The following is a 17,690-nucleotide window of genomic DNA, read 5'->3' on the forward strand; positions in this document are numbered from 1 at the left end:
ACTACAATGTCCTCAGCAGTCTAGTGTCAATGCTGTTTGCATTATTTGATGACATTACTACAAAGAGTTCATAATCTTCACATTGGTCATTTCTCCCCACAGAATAATTGATCACGGACTCAGTATCCATCATTTATAGTTGTATACAAATCAGATGCATTGGATTACAGTAGTGTACGAATTGAAACACATGGAAATGAAGTTGATACGTTTGAGTGATCATGGGCTGTATTTGTGCCAAACAGAACTGAAATGAGTTGTCCTCATTGGACAAGTTCAGGTTGTTTTAGTGCCTAATGAATATGACCCAAAAGGATGGAAATACAGGTAGATTAAGGCACATTCATGGAGCTGGTTCAAAGGAATCAAACATCTCATCCTTGTGACTATTATCATCAATTTGCTATTTTTGTTGCGTCTTTTCAAGTAGTATTTTGCTACATTCTATCAATCTGTGCAATCATGCTAGATACATAAATTAACCATCTAGGCGTCATAAACAAAGTCTTGGAATTATATTTCCAAAGACTCCTGCCTTTTCAAAATTGACTTAATATCCCATACAGGTGTAAAATGTTATACACTACAACCATAATTAGTTCAGGTACAAAGATACTGTTGAGTGCAGTGTTCCTACAAAACCGTAAAACTTGATTAGCTTGACATTACTTGGAGATACAGTATACCTCTCCAAGCAATCATAATTTATGTACTGGTGAAGACTGACTGTAGTAGAAATCACTGTGCTCTGTTTGACATATCCATGATTAAAACTACATTCAAGGCTCAGTGCAATAAATATTGGCACTTGGAATTGGCTGGAAACCATGCATTCCTCTGTGTGAGGTCCATAGCGCAGATGGAACTGAACTAAGATATTTCGGTAACATTGGTGCCTGGAATGAGGTTGTGGTCCTTGCCCTCTATTAGATGGTCCCATTGATTGAAGTCTTTATCTAAACCTGCAAAACAAAGGCAAACCCGTTTGACACATTCCTCTGTTTTATCAAATTAAAATATATTCTAAGGAAAAAAGCTTCCACACACACAATGACATTTGGACATGTCTGATGCACCTGTTGAACCAACCAACCCTTGTTTACAAATCAAATTAACTCTGTACAGATCCTTACCTAGATGTCTCTGCAGGAATGCTAGTGATGCTCTATTACAGAGATCAATGCCGACCTGAGGGTCGAGCTCTCCTTTCAGCTTCAGGATCTTCCCTATCCAGTTGCCAGTCAGAAAGGTGAAGTCTGGGAAGCTCTGGTGAACGGTTCCCCTGTGCGGGAAGAAGAGAATATAAGATTACTCCATTGTCATTTTCATATCAAATAAATAAAACAATTCTTAACCCAACCCCCTGAGAAACACAAAGAAGTTGGATGCCAGGGTCAGCTACAGAATATATATTTTTTAATGTCATGATGTGCCCCTCACATAACAATTGAGGCAACTGTGTTCTTTGAATGGTGAACTGAAACCATTTAAAGAGTGAAAAGAAGATCCTCCTTGGAAGGCAATAAACGACTGAGGTATTTATTGTACCCATACTGGTTTCAAAATCAGGAAGTGGCATTGTAAGTGCCAGACACGAGTTATAAAGGCCAGCAGGAAAGCAGATTTAGCAAGGGTGCTTGTTTGTTCTCTTGCACAACTCAACTGGACCAAAGAGAGGGCTGAGCCGACAACATCACGAAAACGATGTGCATGCTTCCATTGGACAGGAGTCAAATCAAATTTGATTTGTCACATGCGCCGAATACAAGAGGTGTAGACCTTACAGTGAAATGCTTTCTTACAAGCCATTAACCAACAATGCTTTAAGAAGTTACGAAAAAAAGTGTTAAGTAAAAAATAAAGAGCAGCAGTAAAATAACAATAGCGAGGCTATATACAGGGGGTACCGGTACAGAGTCAATGTGCGGGGCACCGGGTAATTTCGGTAACATGTACATGCAGGTAGAGTTAAAGTGACTGCATAGATGATAAACAGAGTAGCAGCAGCGTAAAAGAGGGGCCTTTGATAATTGGTTCAGGAGTCTCATGGCTTGGGGGTAGAAGCTGTTAAGAAGTCTTTTGGACCTAGACTTGGCGTTCCGGTACCGTTGCTGTGCGGTAGCAGAGAGAACAGTCTGTGACTAGCGTGGCTGGAGTCTTTGGCAATTGTTAGGGCCTTCCTCTGACACCGCTTGGTATAGAGGTCCTGGATGGCAGGAAGCTTGGCCCCAGTGATGTACTGGGCCGTACGTACTACCCTCTGTAGTACCTTGCGGTCGGAAGGCCGAGCGGTTTCCATACCAGGCAGTGATGCAACCAGTCAAGATAATCTCGATGGTGCAGCTATAGAACCTTTTGAAGATCTGAGGACCCATGACAAACCTTTCAGTCTCCTGAGGGGAAATAGTGCCCTCTTCACGACTGTCTTGGCTTTCAACATGCTCCACTACAGCCCCGTCAATGAGAATGGGGGCGTGCTCGGTCCTCTTTTTCCTGTAGTCCACAATCATCTCCCGTGTCTTGATCACGTTGAGGGAGAGGTTGTTGTGATTCTGGACAGCCAGATTACTCGCAAGAATGACAAGAAAGTGGCTAATTTCATCTTGTTCTTGATACCTTCTCTTGTTTTGACTGATTTCATGTCAATGCTAATATGGCTAATCAAAAGGGAACCACAGCGCTAAATGGCAAAAAAAATCGCTAGCTAGCTAACCAACAATTGTACGATGTATTTGAGACTGCAAATTTATTTATGTTTTCAATAAACATTGGAGACCAAAGATAGCTTACAACAATTTAAGCTAACTGTGTCTGTTTTGCCCCATAGTTGCGCACGGATCGGTTTTGTTGCTAAACAACCAACCAGTCTATAGGTGTGGAAACAAAATCTACTAATCTATCGTCTTTCACATTGTCATCTCAGTAACAGTGAATGTATTTTCTTTCCATACTTGATGGTGATCATTTTCCTCTGCATGGATGTGGAGGAGGAGTCCAGTTTCCTCATGCGACTGATGTTCCCGGCCCACTGGAACTTCTCAGAGTTAATGAAGAAGATCGGCTGCTTTACCCTGACATAGATCTCTTCATCCAGGGGGAACATCCATGCGTCCAGGGCAATGCCACACCTGAGGAGATCAACATAAATATACAAATAATATTGTGAGTTCGGGGGGTGCCCCAACCAGGACTCGAACCTGGGTCCAGCAACAATCAACCCAACATCTTATCTGTTATGCCAAGAGATCTGAACCTCTTGACGAGGTTTCTAGGTGTTATGTTAAGGTCGGTACAATATTATAATATAGTCATTTCAGTGGTTGAAAAAGTACCCTATTGTCATACTTGAGTAAAAGTATAGATACGTTAATAAAAAGTTACTCAAGTAAAAGTCTAAAAGTATTTGGTTCTAAATATACTTAAGTATCAAAAGTAAAAGTATAAATCATTTCAAATTTCTTATATTAAGCAAAGCAGACGGCACCCTTTTCTTGGTTTAAAAATGTACGGATAGCAATGGGCACTACAACACTCAGACACAATTTACAAATGAAGCATTTGTGTTTAGTGAGTCCGCCAGATCAGAGGCAGTCGGGATGAACAGGGATGTTCTCTTGACAAGTGCATGAATTGGACTATTTTCCTGCCCTGCTAAGCATTCAAAATGTAACGAGTACTTTTGTGTGTCAAGGAAAATGTAGCGAGTAAAAAGTACATTATTTTCTTTAGGAAGGTAGTGAAGTAAAAGTAGTCAAAAATATAAATAGTAAAGTACAGATACCCCAAAAAACGACTTAAGTAGTACTGTAAAGTATTTCTACTTAAGTACTTTACGGCACTGGGTTAATTTAGCAAGAGAGCTAGGTACTTCTCCAGCACTAGAAAAACAGACTTAATTGATGTACGCCAACAACCATCTGAGGGATGTGATGGGAAAATGTTATTGTGTGAAGAGACAGCCTTGAAAATGTTCATCTTGTTTTTCGTGTCATAAATACTCTTTGGTTCCTGCCTGTGCTTGGTAAAGATATGCGAGGTGACATCACCCCCTCCTTAGGACCATCTGGCAGAATGGCCAGAATATGTTCTTTAAGATAGGAGACAGTGCCAGACACATGCAGGAACCAACCCTATGAACCATGCAAATATAACTTGTCTGTGTCAGCAGTATATAAGAGAACAAACGGGACTGCGCCGACAGAGCTCACTTCAGACCGGTACTTTATGCATCTAAGTTTGACTGTGACCTCTCCAGCTTGCTGTTAATAAACAATGATTCATTCAAGATTGATTTCAGGTGTCCCTGGTGGTAATTTCCACGACAAGGTGTTGAATTTCCATGACAGGGGACTGGTCTGCAACATCACATTGAGGTTTAAGAAACACTAATTTAGAATATATTTTTATACAAAGCGACACTGTATAGTGTGTATTATTTTCAGTGTAAAATATGGGGCTGTGGGGGAATCAAACTCACAACTCTGGTGTTTTATTGTGTTACTATTTACCTTTATCTATTTGTTAATTTTCTTACTTTTTAACCGCATTGTTGGGAAAAGGATCGTAAGTAATTCACGGTAAAGTCTACACTTGATGCATGTGACAAATACAATTTGATTTGGTTTGATTCAAGCACCATGTTCCAAGGAAACATTTTGAACCATCTCACCTTAATGTGCCATTTGATGAAATTGATTAGACTTTAGTAGAGAGAGGAAAATGTTATGAAAATGTGAAAACTGAAGCGACTTGGAATGTGATGAAATTGAGAGGGGTAACTCTTACTTGAAGTTGACGTCTTTGCAGAGGGCTTCTATCACTGTTGCTCCCCCAAAAGAATGGCCCATCACCGCTATCCGGCACAAGTCCATAGAGTTCTGGGAAAGAAGGAAGATACAGGGTGATGTCATTCATTACCAGTAACACCGGATATGATTCAAACAGCAGAAAAAGTAATCGTACTAAAAGTTTGAACACGAGTTGACTGAATACCAATCGAACTTTCAGCCAACATGCACAACTTGTAGGTCCTGTTAATTATCCAATGTGGAGGAATATGTCAAAACAGTTATTAAAAACTGTCATTCAACAAAATAAAAAACAGGTGGCCCTGTTTCTTTAGTTTGCTCTACATCAGAGGTTCCCAAACTTTTTATAGTCCCGTACCCGTTCAAACATTCAACCTCCAGCTGCGTACCCCCTCTAGGGTCAGCGCACTCTCAAATGTTGTTTTTGCCATCATTGTAAGCCTGCCACACACACACTATACAATACATTCATTAAACATAACAATGACTGAGTTTTTGTCACAACCCGGCTCATAGGAAGTGACAAAGAGCTCTTATAGGACCAGGGCACAAATAATAATAAGCAATCATTTTGCTCTTTATTTAGCCATCTTACATATAAAACTTAATTTGTTCATCAAAAATGGTGAATAACTCACCACAGGTTAATGAGAAGGGTGTGTTTGAAAGGTTGCACATACAGTTGAAGTCAGAAGTTTACATATACCTTAGCCAAATACATTTAAACTCAGTTTTTCACAATTCCTGACATTCAATCCTAGTAAAAATTCCCTGTCTTAGGTCAGTTAGGATCACCACTTTATTTTAAGAATGTAAAAAGTCAGAATAATAGTAGAGAGAATTATTTATTTCAGCTTTTATTTCTTTCATCACATTCCCAGTGGGTCAGAAGTTTACATGCACTCAATTAGTATTTGATAGCATTGCCTTTAAATTGTTTAACTTGGGTCAAATGTTTTGTGAAGCCTTCCACAAGCTTCCCACAATAAGTTGGGTGAATTCTGGACCATTCCTCCTTACAGAGGTGGTGTAACTGAGTCAGGTTTGTATGCCTCCTTGCTCGCACACGCCTTTTCAGTTCTGCCCACAAATCTTCTATAGGATTGAGGTCAGGGCTTTGTGATGGCCACTCCAATACCTTGACTTTGTTGTCCTTAAGCCATTTTGTCACAACTTTGGAAGTATGCTTGGGGTCATTGTCCATTTGGAAGACCCATTTGCGACCAAGCTTTAGTTCCTGACTGATGTCTTGAGATGTTGCTTCAATATATCCACATCATTTTCCTGCCTCATGATGCCATCTATTTTGTGAAGTGCACCAGTCCGTCCTGCAGCAAAGCACCCCACAACATGATGCTGCCACCCCCGTGCTTCACGGTTTGGACGGTGTTCTTTGGCTTGCAAGCCTCCCCATTTTTCCTCCAAACATAACGATGGTCGTTATAGCCAAACAGTTCTATTTTTGTTTCATCAGACCAGAGGACATTTCTCCAAAAAGTACGATCTTTGTCCCCATGTACAGTTGCAAACCGTAGTCTGGATTTTTTTAATGGCGGTTTTGGAGCAGTGGCTTCTTCCTTGCTGAGCGGCCTTTCAGGTTATGTCTATATAGGACTCGTTTCACTATGGACATAGATACTTTTGTAACTGTTTTCTCCAGCATCTTCACAAGGTCTTTTGCTGTTGTTCTGGGATTGATTTGCACTTTTCGCACCAAAGTACGTTCATCTCTAGGAGACAGAACACGTCTCCTTCCTGAGCGGTAGTACAGCTGCGTGGTCCCATGGTGTTTATACTTGCGTACTATTGTTTGTACAGATGAACGTGGTACCGTCAGACGTTTGTAAATTTCTCCCAAGGATGAACCAGACTTGTGGAGGTCTACAATTGCTTTTCAGAGGTCTTATCTGATTTTTTAAAAATTTTCCCAGTGCAAAGTGGCACTTAGTTTGAAGGTAGGCCTTGAAATACATCCACAGATACACCTCCAATTGACTCAAATTATGTCCATTAGCTTATCAGAAGCTTCTAAAGTTATAGCATCATTTTCTGGAATTTTCCAAGCTGTTTAGAGGCACAGTCAACTTAGTGTATGTAAACTTATGAACCACTGGAATTGTGATACAGTGAATTATAAGTGAAATAATCTGTCTGTAAACAATTGTTGGAAAAATTACTTGTGTCATGCACAAAGTAGATGTCCTAACCGACTTGCCAAAACTATAGTTTGTTAACAAGAAATTTGTGGAGTGGTTGAAAAACAAGTTTTAATGACTACAACCTAGTGTATGGTGGACTGGAGGCAGGGCATGAAAGAGATAAAGAATCCAGTTGTTTGTGTCGTCCATTTCGGGAAAGTACCTGCGTAATTGCACACCCAACTCACTCAGGTGCTTCGCTATATCACATTTGACATTGTCCGTAAGCTTGAGTTCATTTCCACACAAATAATCATACAATGGAAAGACCTGTGTGTTGTCCTTGTTAATGTAGACAGAGAAGAGCTCCAACTTCTTAATCATAGCCTCAATTTTGTCCCGCACATTGAATATAGTTGCGGTGAGTCCCTGTAATCTTCGATTCAGATCATTCAGGCGAGAAAAAACATCAACCAGATAGACCAGTCGTGTGAGAAACTCGTCATCATGCAAGCGGTCAGACAAGTGAAAATTATGGTCAGTCAAGAAAACTTTAAGCTCGTCTCTCAATTTAAAAAAATGTGTCAATACTTTGTCCCTTGATAACCAGCTCACTTCTGTATGTTGTAAAAGCGTTACATGGTCGCTGCCCATATCATTGCATATTGCAGAAAATACATGAGAGTTCAGGGGCCTTGCTTTAACAAAGTTAACCATTTTCACTGTAGTGTCCAAAATGTCTTTCAAGCTGTCATGCATTCCTTTGGCAGCAAGAGCCTCTCGGTGGATGCTGCAGTGTACCGAAGTGGCGTCGGAAGCAACTGCTTGCACGCACGTTACCACTCCACTATGTCTCCCTGTCATGGCTTTTGCGCCATCAGTACAGATACCAACACATCTTGACCATCAAAGTCCACTTGATGTCACAAAGCTGTCCAGTACTTAAAAAAATACCCTCTCCTGTAGTCCTGGTTTCCAGTGGTTTGAAGAAGAGGATGTCTTCCTTAATTGACCTCCCATAAACGTAACGGACATATACCAGGAGCTAAGCCAGGCCCGCCACATCTGTTGACTCATCCAGCTGTAACGCATAGAATTCACTGGCTTGTATGCGAAACAATAATTATTTCAAAACATCTCCTGCCATGTCACTGATGCGTCGTGAAAAAGTTGTTTGATGAAGAATTGTCTGTATAGTTTTTTTGGCCTTTTCCCCCAGCATTGTCCCAGCCATATACACGGCAGCAGGAAGAATTAAGTCCTCCACAATAGTATGGGGCTTGCCTGTCCTAGCCACTTGGTAGCTTACCATATAAGACGCTTCTAGCCCCTTCTTATTAATGGTATCTTTTGCTTTTATACATATCTCACTACTCGAAAGTTGTCTTAATTCTCGCTCAAAAAACTCCTGTGGCTTATTTTTCAAATTGGCATGTTTTGTTTTAAATGTCTGCGCAAGAGTGAAGGTTTCATCGAGTTGTGAGATAGTACTTTTGCACATATAACATACTGTGACTGAGGAAAGGCACTACTCCCAATATAAGTGAACCGCAAATCAATATAGTTCTCATCATATTTGCACCTCTTCGATGGTCCAACGTCCCTGTCTGTTGTTAGGTGCTTTCCCGGGTAAGGGGGCAGTAGCTCTTCAGCTGCATCAGATTCACAACTGTCAGTGTCCATGCTAGCAGGGCTAACAACAAATGTAGAATTACTGATGCTAGCATTGGATGGGCTCGTGGAAGCAGAAAAACTTGTGTCGTCGACAGGTGCAGATGTAGTACTGATGGTAGTAGCAGTACTACCAGTAGAGCTGGTATGTCTCTATGGACGCGGGCCTTACTTTTTTTAACCATTTATCCATTTTTGAGAAAACGGAATGAGCAGCAGCTACATTTGGCTACATACGGACCGTTAGTGGAATTCCCGCGAGAGAGTAACGGTTAATATGATTGGATGTTAATTATTTGACTAGGCTACCTGTATTTGACATTGTGTTGTTATTTCGCTGAACACTAGATGGTTTAATTTTATTTTTGGCAGTGAAACGAGGCTACTCGGGCGGAAAGAAAACTCACCCAAATGTATAGCCCCGTTGGAAAATATAAATGGACTGTTTGAATTTTTTTATGTGAATCATATTTTTATTTGGCGTACACCCGACGGTATTTCGCTTACCCCAGTTTGGGAACACCTGCTCTACATAAAGGGTCAAGTGGTGTTGTGAGTAGGCAGAGTATTGTCTAAAATAAGTTAATTTAGCCATTCCCAGCGGCAGAGAACACAAAAGGGTTCAAAAGCCGCTGGTCACTGATTGTTTCATTTAAGACATCAAATATTCACCTCCAAAGTCGTCCAGTCAAACTCTGTCTGAAGCACGTTCTCCATCTTTTTTCCTGAGTTGATTTGGATGAGTGTATCCAAAGCCTTTATGCACTCGTCAGCTCGCTGTTTCACCTAGAAATAGACAGTTCAATATTATGCTTAGTTCTCAAATACATGAAATTCTCTTCCTAACAGAATGCAATGCGGAGTATTATGTCCAGTGTGGCTCAGTTGGTAGAGCATGGCGCTTGCAACACCAGTGTTGTGGGTTTGATTCCCACAGGGGACCAGTACAAAAATGTATGCACTCACTACTGTAAGTCGCTCTGGATAAAAGCATCTTCTAAATGACTAAAATGTAAAAATATAATACAAATGCAATATTCCATGTTATGGCAGTAGTGATATCACATTCATAAAACAAATGTATTACTCAAATGTATGGTCCTGAGGAATGGCTCAGACAAGCAGATAAAAGGGTCTACACATGATTACACTGTATGTGACATATTCAATGTGTACCTGTTTATTTCTAAGGGGGAATTCACTCTCGCCTGGTTTCAGAGATCGGTAGTACATCCATTCCTCTACCAGGTTCTCTGGGGGCTCAGGGTTGGGTTTAGGCGACGACGCCTCATCTTTCTCAGGCTCTTGAGGCTTTTGATGGTAGAAGTATGTCGCAGATGCAGATTCATCCCTAGAGTAAAACACCAAATAGCTATCGTTCAGCGGCAGCTATACTGACATTATATCCTTTCGGTTGTTGTACAATGCTGACAGAGATCTGAAAAAAGTGTTTTCTTTTAAAAAATACACAAGTGTGCTTTAATGAATAGGATATAGGAAAACTTTTTGAGTACATGTGTAATATTACATATTAAGTATAAATAAACAGTAATGGCATACATACAGTACCAGTCAAAAGTTAAGACACCTACTCATTCAAGGGTTTTTCTTTATTTGTACTACTTTCTACATTGTAGAATAATAGTGAAGAGATAGAAACTATGAAATAACACATATGGAATCATGTAGTAACCAAAAAAGTGGAACAAATCAAAATATATTTTATATTTGAGATTCTTCAAAGTAGCCACCCTTTGCCTTGATACCTTCTTTGCACGCTCTTGGCATTCTCTCAAAAAAGCTTCATGCACGATAGCTAAGGAAGTCTTGAGGTTTTGCTGCCTGAGGTAGAGTATCTCATGATAAGCTGTAGACCACACTATCTACCTAGAGTTATCATCTGTATTTTTCGTAGCTGTCAACATACCACCACAGACTGATGCTGGCACTAAGACCACACTGAATGAGCTGTATTCCATCATAAGCAAACAGGAAAACGCTCATTCAGAGGCGGCGCACCTAGTAGCCTGGGACTTTAATGCAGGGAAACTTAAATCCTTCTTACCAAATTTCTATCAACATGTTAAATATGCAACCAGAGGGAAAAAAACTATGGACCACCTTTACTCCACACACAGAGACGCATACAAAGCTCTCCCTTGCCCTCCATTTGGCAAATCTGACCATAATTCTATGCACCTGATTCCTGCTTACAAGCTAAAATTAAAGCAGGAAGCACCAGTGACTCGGTCTATAAAATAGTGGTCAGATGAAGCAGATGCTAAGCTATAGGACTGTTTTTTTAGCACAGACTGGAATATGTTCCGGAATTCCTCCGATGGCATCGAGGAGTACACCACATCAGTCATTGGCTTCATCAATAAGTGCATCGATGACATCATCCTCACAGTGACAGTACGTACATACCCCAACCAGCAGTCATGGAATACAGGCAACATCCGGATTGTGATAAAGGGTAGAGCTGCCGCTTTCAAGGAGCGGGACTCTTGACCTGGAAGCTTATAAGAAATCCTGCTATGCCCTCCGACGAACCATCAAACAGGCAAAGTGTCAATACAGGACTAAGATCAAATCGTACTACACCGGCTCTGACACTTGTTGGATGTGGCAGGGCTTGCAAACCATTACAGACTACAAAACGAAGCACAGCCAAGAGCTGCCCATTGACACGAGCCTACCAGACGAGATAAACTATTTCTATGCTCGCTTCGAGGCAAATAACACTAAAACATGCATGAGAGCACCAGCTGTTCCGGAAGAGTGTGTGATCACGCTCTCCGCAGCCGATGTGAGTTAGACCTTTAAACAGGTCAACATTCACAAGGTCGCAGGGCCAGGCGGATTACCAGGACGTGTACTGAGAGCATGCGCTGACCAACTGGCAAGTGTCTTCACTGACATTTTCAACCTCACCCTCTCCGAGTCTGTAATACCTACATGTTTTAAGTAGACCATCATAGTCCCTGTGCCCAAGAACACTAAGGTAACCTGCCTAAATGACTACCGACCCATAGCACTCACATCTGTAGCCATGAAGTGCTTTGAAAGGCTGGTCATGACTCACATCAACACCATCATCCCAGAAACCATATACTAACTCCAATTTGCATACCACCCTAACAAATCCACAGATGATGCAATCTCTATTGCACTCCACACTGCCCTTTCCCACCTGGACAAAAGGAACACCTATGTGAGAATGCTATTCATTGACTACAGCTCAGTGTTCAACACCATAGTGCCCTCAAAGCTCATCAATAAGCTAAGGACCCTGAGACTAAACACCTCCCTCTGCAATTGGATCCTGGACTCCCTGATGGGCCACCCCCAGGTGGTAAGGGTAGGTAGCAACACATCCGCCACGCTGATCCTCAACATAGGGGCCCCTCAGGGGTGTGTGCTCATTCCCCTCCTGTACACTCACGGCTGCACGGCCAGGCACGACTCCAACACCAATATTAATGTTTGTCGATGACACAATAGTGGTGGTGAAGTCGTGAAGAGGGCACGACAAAACCTATTCCCCCTCAGGAGACTGAAAAGATTTGGCATGGGTCCTTAGATTCTCAAAAGGTTCTACAGCTGCACAATCGACAGCATCCTGACTGGTTGCATCACTGCCTGGTATGGCAACTGCTCGGCCTCCAACCGCAAGGCAGACAGAGGGTAGTGCGTACGGCCCAGTACACCACTGGGGCCAAGCTTCCTGCCATCTAGGACCTCTATACCAGGCGGTGTCAGAGGAAGGCCCTAAAAATTGTCAAAGACACAAGCCACCCTAGTCATAGAGTGTTCTCTCTGCTACCGCAAGGCAAGCTGTACTGGAGTGCCAACTCTAGGTCCAAGAGGCTTCTAAACAGCTTCTACACCCAAGCCATAAGACTCCTGAACAGATAATCAAATGGCCACCCAGACTATTTGCAATGCCCCTCCCCCTTTACACCGCTGCTACTCTCGGTTGTTATCTATGCATAGTCACTTTAATAACTCTACCTACATGTACATATTACCTCAACTAACTGGTGCCCCCGCACATTGACTCTGTACTGGTACCCCCTGTGTATAGTCTCGCTATTGTTATTTTACTGCTGCTCTTTAATTACTTGTTACTTTAATTTCTTATTCTTAAAAAAAAAAAAATGTTTTACTGCATTGTTGGTTAGGGGCTCGTAAGTAAGCATTTCATTGTATGGTCTAAACCTGTTGTATTCGGCGCATGTGACTAATACAATTTGATGAGGAACACTTTTCCAACAGTCTTGAAGGAGTTCCCACATATGCTATGCACTTGGCTGCTTTTCCTTCACTTTGCGGTCCAACTCATCCCAAACCATCTCAATTGGGTTGAGGTCAGGTTATTGAGGAGGCCAGGTCATCTGCTGCAGCACTCCATCATTGTCCTTCTTGGTCAAATAGCCCTTACACAGCCTGGAGGTGTTGGGTCATTGTCCTGTTGAAAAACAAATGATAGTCGCACTAAGCGCAAATCAGATGGGATATCGCAGCAGAATGCTGTGGTAGCCATGCTGGTTAAGTGTGCCTTGAATTCTAAATAAATCACAGACAGTGTCACCAGCAACGCACCCCCAAACGTCACACCTCCTCCATGCTTCATGGTGGGAACAAAACATGTAGAGATCATCTGTTCACCTACTCTGCGTCTCACAAAGACACGGTGGTTGGAACCAAAAATCTCACATTTGGACTCATCAGACCAAAGGACAGATTTACACCGGTCTAATGTCCATTGCTTATGGTTCTTGTCCCATGCAGGTCTCTTCTTACTGGTGTCCTTTAGTAGTGGTTTCTTTGCAGCAATTCGACCATGAAGGCCTGATTCACACAGTCTCCTCTGAACAGTTGATGTTGAGATGTGTCTGTTACTTGAACTCTGTGAAGCATTTATTTGGGCAGCAATTTCTGAGGCTGGTAACTAAAATGAACTTATCCTCTGCAACAGAGGTAACTGAGTCTTCCTTTACTTTGCAGTCCTCATGAGATCCAGTTTCATCATAGCGTTTGATGGTTCTTGCGACTGCACTTGAAGAAACTTTAAAAGTTCTTGAAATTTTCCGTATTGACTGACCTTCATGTCTTAAAGTAATTATGGACTGTCGTTTCGCTTTGCTTATTTGAGCTGTTCTTGCCATAATATGGACTTGGTATTTTACCAAATAGGGCTATCTTCTGTATACCAACCCTATCTTGTCACAACACAACTGATTGGCTCAAACGCATTAAGAAGGAAAGAAATTCCACTATTTAATTTTTAACAAAGCACACCTGTTAATTGAAATGCATTCCAGATGACTACCTCATGAAGCTGGTTGGGAGAATCCCAAGCATGTGCAAAGCTGTCATCAAGGCAAAGGGTGGCTACATTGAAGAATCTCAAATATATTTTGATTTGTTGAACACTACTACATGATTCCATGTGTTATTTCATAGTTTTGATGTCTTCACTATTATTCTACAATGTAGAAAATAGGAAAAATAAGGAAAAACCCTTGAAAGAGTAGGTGTGCCCAAACTTTTGACTGGTACTGTACATACATATAATATGACATATTAAGTGTAAATAAACAGAAATGTCATTAATACATACATATAATATGACATATTAAGTGTGGATAAACAGTAATGTTGTACATTAGTCAGAGATTGTCTATCTAGGCCTAACACATATAGCATTAACACCTCCGTTATCACACTCACTCGTTTGGCTGACGAACCAATCTGATTCATACAGATTGATAAAACAGCTGACGAACCAATCTGATTCATACAGATTGATAAAACAGCTAACAAACCAATCTGATTCATACAGATTGATAAAACAGCTAACAAACCAATCTGATTCATACAGATTGATAAAACAGCTAACAAACCAATCTGATTCATACAGATTGATAAAACAGCTGACAAACCAATCTGATTCCTACAGATTGATAAAACGGCTGACAAACTAACCAGATTCATACAGATTGATAAAACGTTTGGTGTTAACATGTGTATTTGTTGGATTTACAACTGCACAGGAACAAAAAAAAAAACAATCTTAACTGAAATAGAGGTTTTTCACTTGAAAGTCAAAAACTTTCAAGACTAAATTATTCCAAATTCAAATGAATTTGGTTGGAGGCAAGTGATTCTCGTTTATGTGTAATATATCTGATCTGTGGTAAGTTGCAGGTGCCTACAGGGTAAAAAATAGCAATTGAACTCTTTTGGAAAGAGAAAACAGACAATTCTGCTCCATTGCATTCCATTGTTAGGTGCAAGAGTGACAATATATTTAACTGCATCTTTAACACAACACAATAGCCAGTTCAGTGCCGCTGAAATTCACAGAAGTTCACAGCAGCAAGCTTAACCTGTATAGGCTGTGGTGGGCTTTAGGCCATAACCCCATGACAGACAGGGTTAGGCCACAGACCAGCCATTATGCTATCCATATAGTACCAGCAGTCCATACTGATAAAAATGTGATGACCTAGTTTGTACCATTGTACCACTCCTCCCCTGAGATAAACAGGCAGGCCGCTCACGCCTGCTGCCTATACGAGGGCGACTGTCTGTGTATTTATGGAGAGTTCTATGTCATTGTTAGCTTAAGAACATTAACTGTCGACTGGAATCTCATCCCTTCCTCTGTCCATTAGATTAGGGAGCGCTTTTCAAAGTCTATTTTCATGAATGAAGTGGACAGAGACTGTGTTTACAGTGTGTGTGTAGAGAGTGTGGAGTACCTGTGTTCCACTGATGCTACTATGAAGCCTTGTGAGGCCAGTTCTGTGCATATGGCTGAATATAAAGTTCTGGGAGGAAAAGAGGTGAGGCATAAGATCATGTCCATATAATGACATAATATAATGTCCATATAATGGAGGATGTACATTTAAGGTGAACAATAAACTTCTGTTTGTACCTGAAAGCTCCAAGTCCATGAGAGAAGATGACTACTGGATACTTCCCATTTTGTTTATATGAGCCATTCAGGGCAGCAGGTATCTTAAAAGATCCTTTATAAAACACCAGAAACAACATGTTATAACAACTCAAGCACAGTTGGTGATTTAATAACCTCTACTGTATACTACATAAAACATTGTAAATCTAGCCCACCTGATTTTGATGTTCCAGGATCACTATAGCTAAAATAACTAAATGGTAAAAGTATTTACCAAAGAGGTAATTGAAAATCTTTTCACTCAGGCCTCTGTTGATTTTCATGAAGTCTGCAAGCCCATAGAAATATCCTTTACAAGGGATCCAGTCTGGGTTTTCAGCATTGTCGGACGCTACACATGGATAGTATAACCTAAAGAATGTTCCCTGGTGACAGACAGTTTAAATGATTGTTACCAGTTGGTTTGGTATTTGGGAAAGATACTTTTTCCTAGCTAGTAGGAAAATGACAAAAATAACAACACGGTTTACCTCTACAGTGTGATCCATCATGAAATCTGAACATCCCACTGCATTAGGCCCTTTTGCTGGTGGGATTCCCAGGTTGTTGCTACAGGAGTTTCCCATAGCTGCGAAGAGACTCAATGTGCACCTGTGATCTGTAAACGCATTAGAATGTCAGTGAGTCAGCGTGAATAAGCACATATCTAGATGGTAGATACGGCGTAGGAAGTGTATTTCAACAGTCTTCGTATATTACATGAGACTACAGTTACCCAATAAAGGAGCATGAAGTCAAATTATGTGATGAAAGACAGCACCTAGCAAGCTGTCTTTGGATCCTCAATGTGTATATATAGCTGATAGTTAAAACATTACATAAATCATTAACTAACTAGCCACGACGTTAAGACTGATTTAGTTACAACCAGCTAGATCATGGCATGAATAAATGAACGTTAGCAAATATGAACGTAATTGACTAACGTTAGCTATCATGAGTAACTAGGAATGGATAGATGCCAAACGTTTAAAACTTTTATTTGTTAGCTTTGTGATGCTAGTTATAACTCTTTAGTTTTATAATATGGTTTACCTTTTAAAGCTAACAACTACAAATGACAAATTAGTTCGATTAAATTCAGTAACGTATCCATACCTGATCCTGTCCTTGACCACTGATAAATATTTTTAGCTAATAACTATGAGTCCACCATTAGCGAACATCGACCTCTAGGTTGCCTGATAAAGTTATTTAGAAAGACGTACCAGTTGCTCGTGGGTTGCTAGCTAGCTAGGTCAACATTATCAGGTGAAACCTGTTTAAAGTATGTCATTCGGGAGTGGCTTCCTTAGTGCATTCACTGTCTGTGGACACACATTTAGTAGGAGTTGGGTTAGACAAATCGGGACTAGTGATGCACCAACTGACGTAGCTACTAGCTGGTTAGCTTAGCATTAGCACTTGCTAGCTACAGACTGCCTTCAAAAAGCATGGTCTCGTGTGTCTTCATTGCTTCTGTCTGCTGTAGTAGCAAAGATGTTTGTATAGCTAAACCACTAAACCAAGATACACCACAACCTGTCGTTTTAAACGGGAACAAATTAGTCATAGTGGGCAGAACAAACAAGGAGGTGGGCGGAGCCAAGCGCGAGCTAGCAAGATCCTATTGGCGCGTACAATTTATATTTGCATATTTCTGTTGGGGAACGTCTACTCTGTAAAGTGCGCATGTCCAAAACTCAATTCGCCTTTGCACTCGTTTTAAACAACGTAATTTTTTTAAACCTTTGGCAAAAGCTAAAGTCTACAAAACCAGTCCACTCTGTTCGTAACATATTCTAGTTTTGGGAACAGAAAACTGTATTGAGATGAAATGTTTAGTCGATGAGAAATTTTGCAGAATGTCGGCGAAAATCCATCTCGTTCCATCTTCTCCCACTGCAGGCCACTGGATTTCCTCTAACTATCATATTTGGTAGTGAGGGAAACGCCAAGCAGATGCTTCACATTTATACATGTGGTGAAATATCTGCCTCATTGTTCTGTCGGTGATAATAGTATGGTTGGCAATCGCTTGTGATTATTTGCATATTTATTGCATGACACAAACATTGTACAGATCAAAATGCAAATATCACA

The 17,690-nt window shown here is 40.9% G+C and overlaps 1 protein-coding gene across 2 annotated transcripts; it reads right to left on the reverse strand.

Annotated features, from left to right (window-relative positions):
• Positions 1 to 119: 119 nt before the first annotated feature.
• LOC106608114 (platelet-activating factor acetylhydrolase) lies at positions 120 to 17,112 on the reverse strand. Of its 2 annotated transcripts, none has more exons than XM_014205833.2 (11): positions 16,817 to 17,112; positions 16,079 to 16,206; positions 15,823 to 15,973; positions 15,567 to 15,660; positions 15,388 to 15,456; positions 9,794 to 9,968; positions 9,290 to 9,403; positions 4,786 to 4,877; positions 2,952 to 3,128; positions 1,134 to 1,282; positions 120 to 962 (listed from the first exon to the last, which is right to left on the reverse strand). In XM_014205833.2, the coding sequence occupies exons 2-11, from the start codon at positions 16,172 to 16,174 to the stop codon at positions 871 to 873; spliced, it is 1,209 nt and encodes a 402-aa protein (XP_014061308.1). In that variant the 5' UTR covers positions 16,175 to 16,206; positions 16,817 to 17,112; the 3' UTR covers positions 120 to 870. The 2 variants fall into 2 exon arrangements, with proteins under 2 accessions (XP_014061308.1, XP_014061307.1); XM_014205832.2 differs by having other exon boundaries at positions 16,707 to 17,105.
• Between the last annotated feature and the right edge of the window lie 578 nt (positions 17,113 to 17,690).

This window comes from Salmo salar, chromosome ssa06 (assembly GCF_905237065.1).
Source record: "Salmo salar chromosome ssa06, Ssal_v3.1, whole genome shotgun sequence".
Lineage (NCBI taxonomy): Eukaryota > Metazoa > Chordata > Actinopteri > Salmoniformes > Salmonidae > Salmo > Salmo salar.

Coding starts and splice junctions, on each gene's coding strand:
- LOC106608114 (XM_014205833.2), bottom strand. CDS start 16,174: ATGGGAAACTCCTGTAGCAACAACCTGGGAATCCCACCAGCAAAAGGG. Junction 9,404..9,793: donor TCCCCCTTAGAAATAAACAG/GTACACATTGAA, acceptor GTCTATTTCTAG/GTGAAACAGCGAGCTGACGA. Junction 3,129..4,785: donor TGCAAAGACGTCAACTTCAA/GTAAGAGTTACC, acceptor TGATCTCCTCAG/GTGTGGCATTGCCCTGGACG.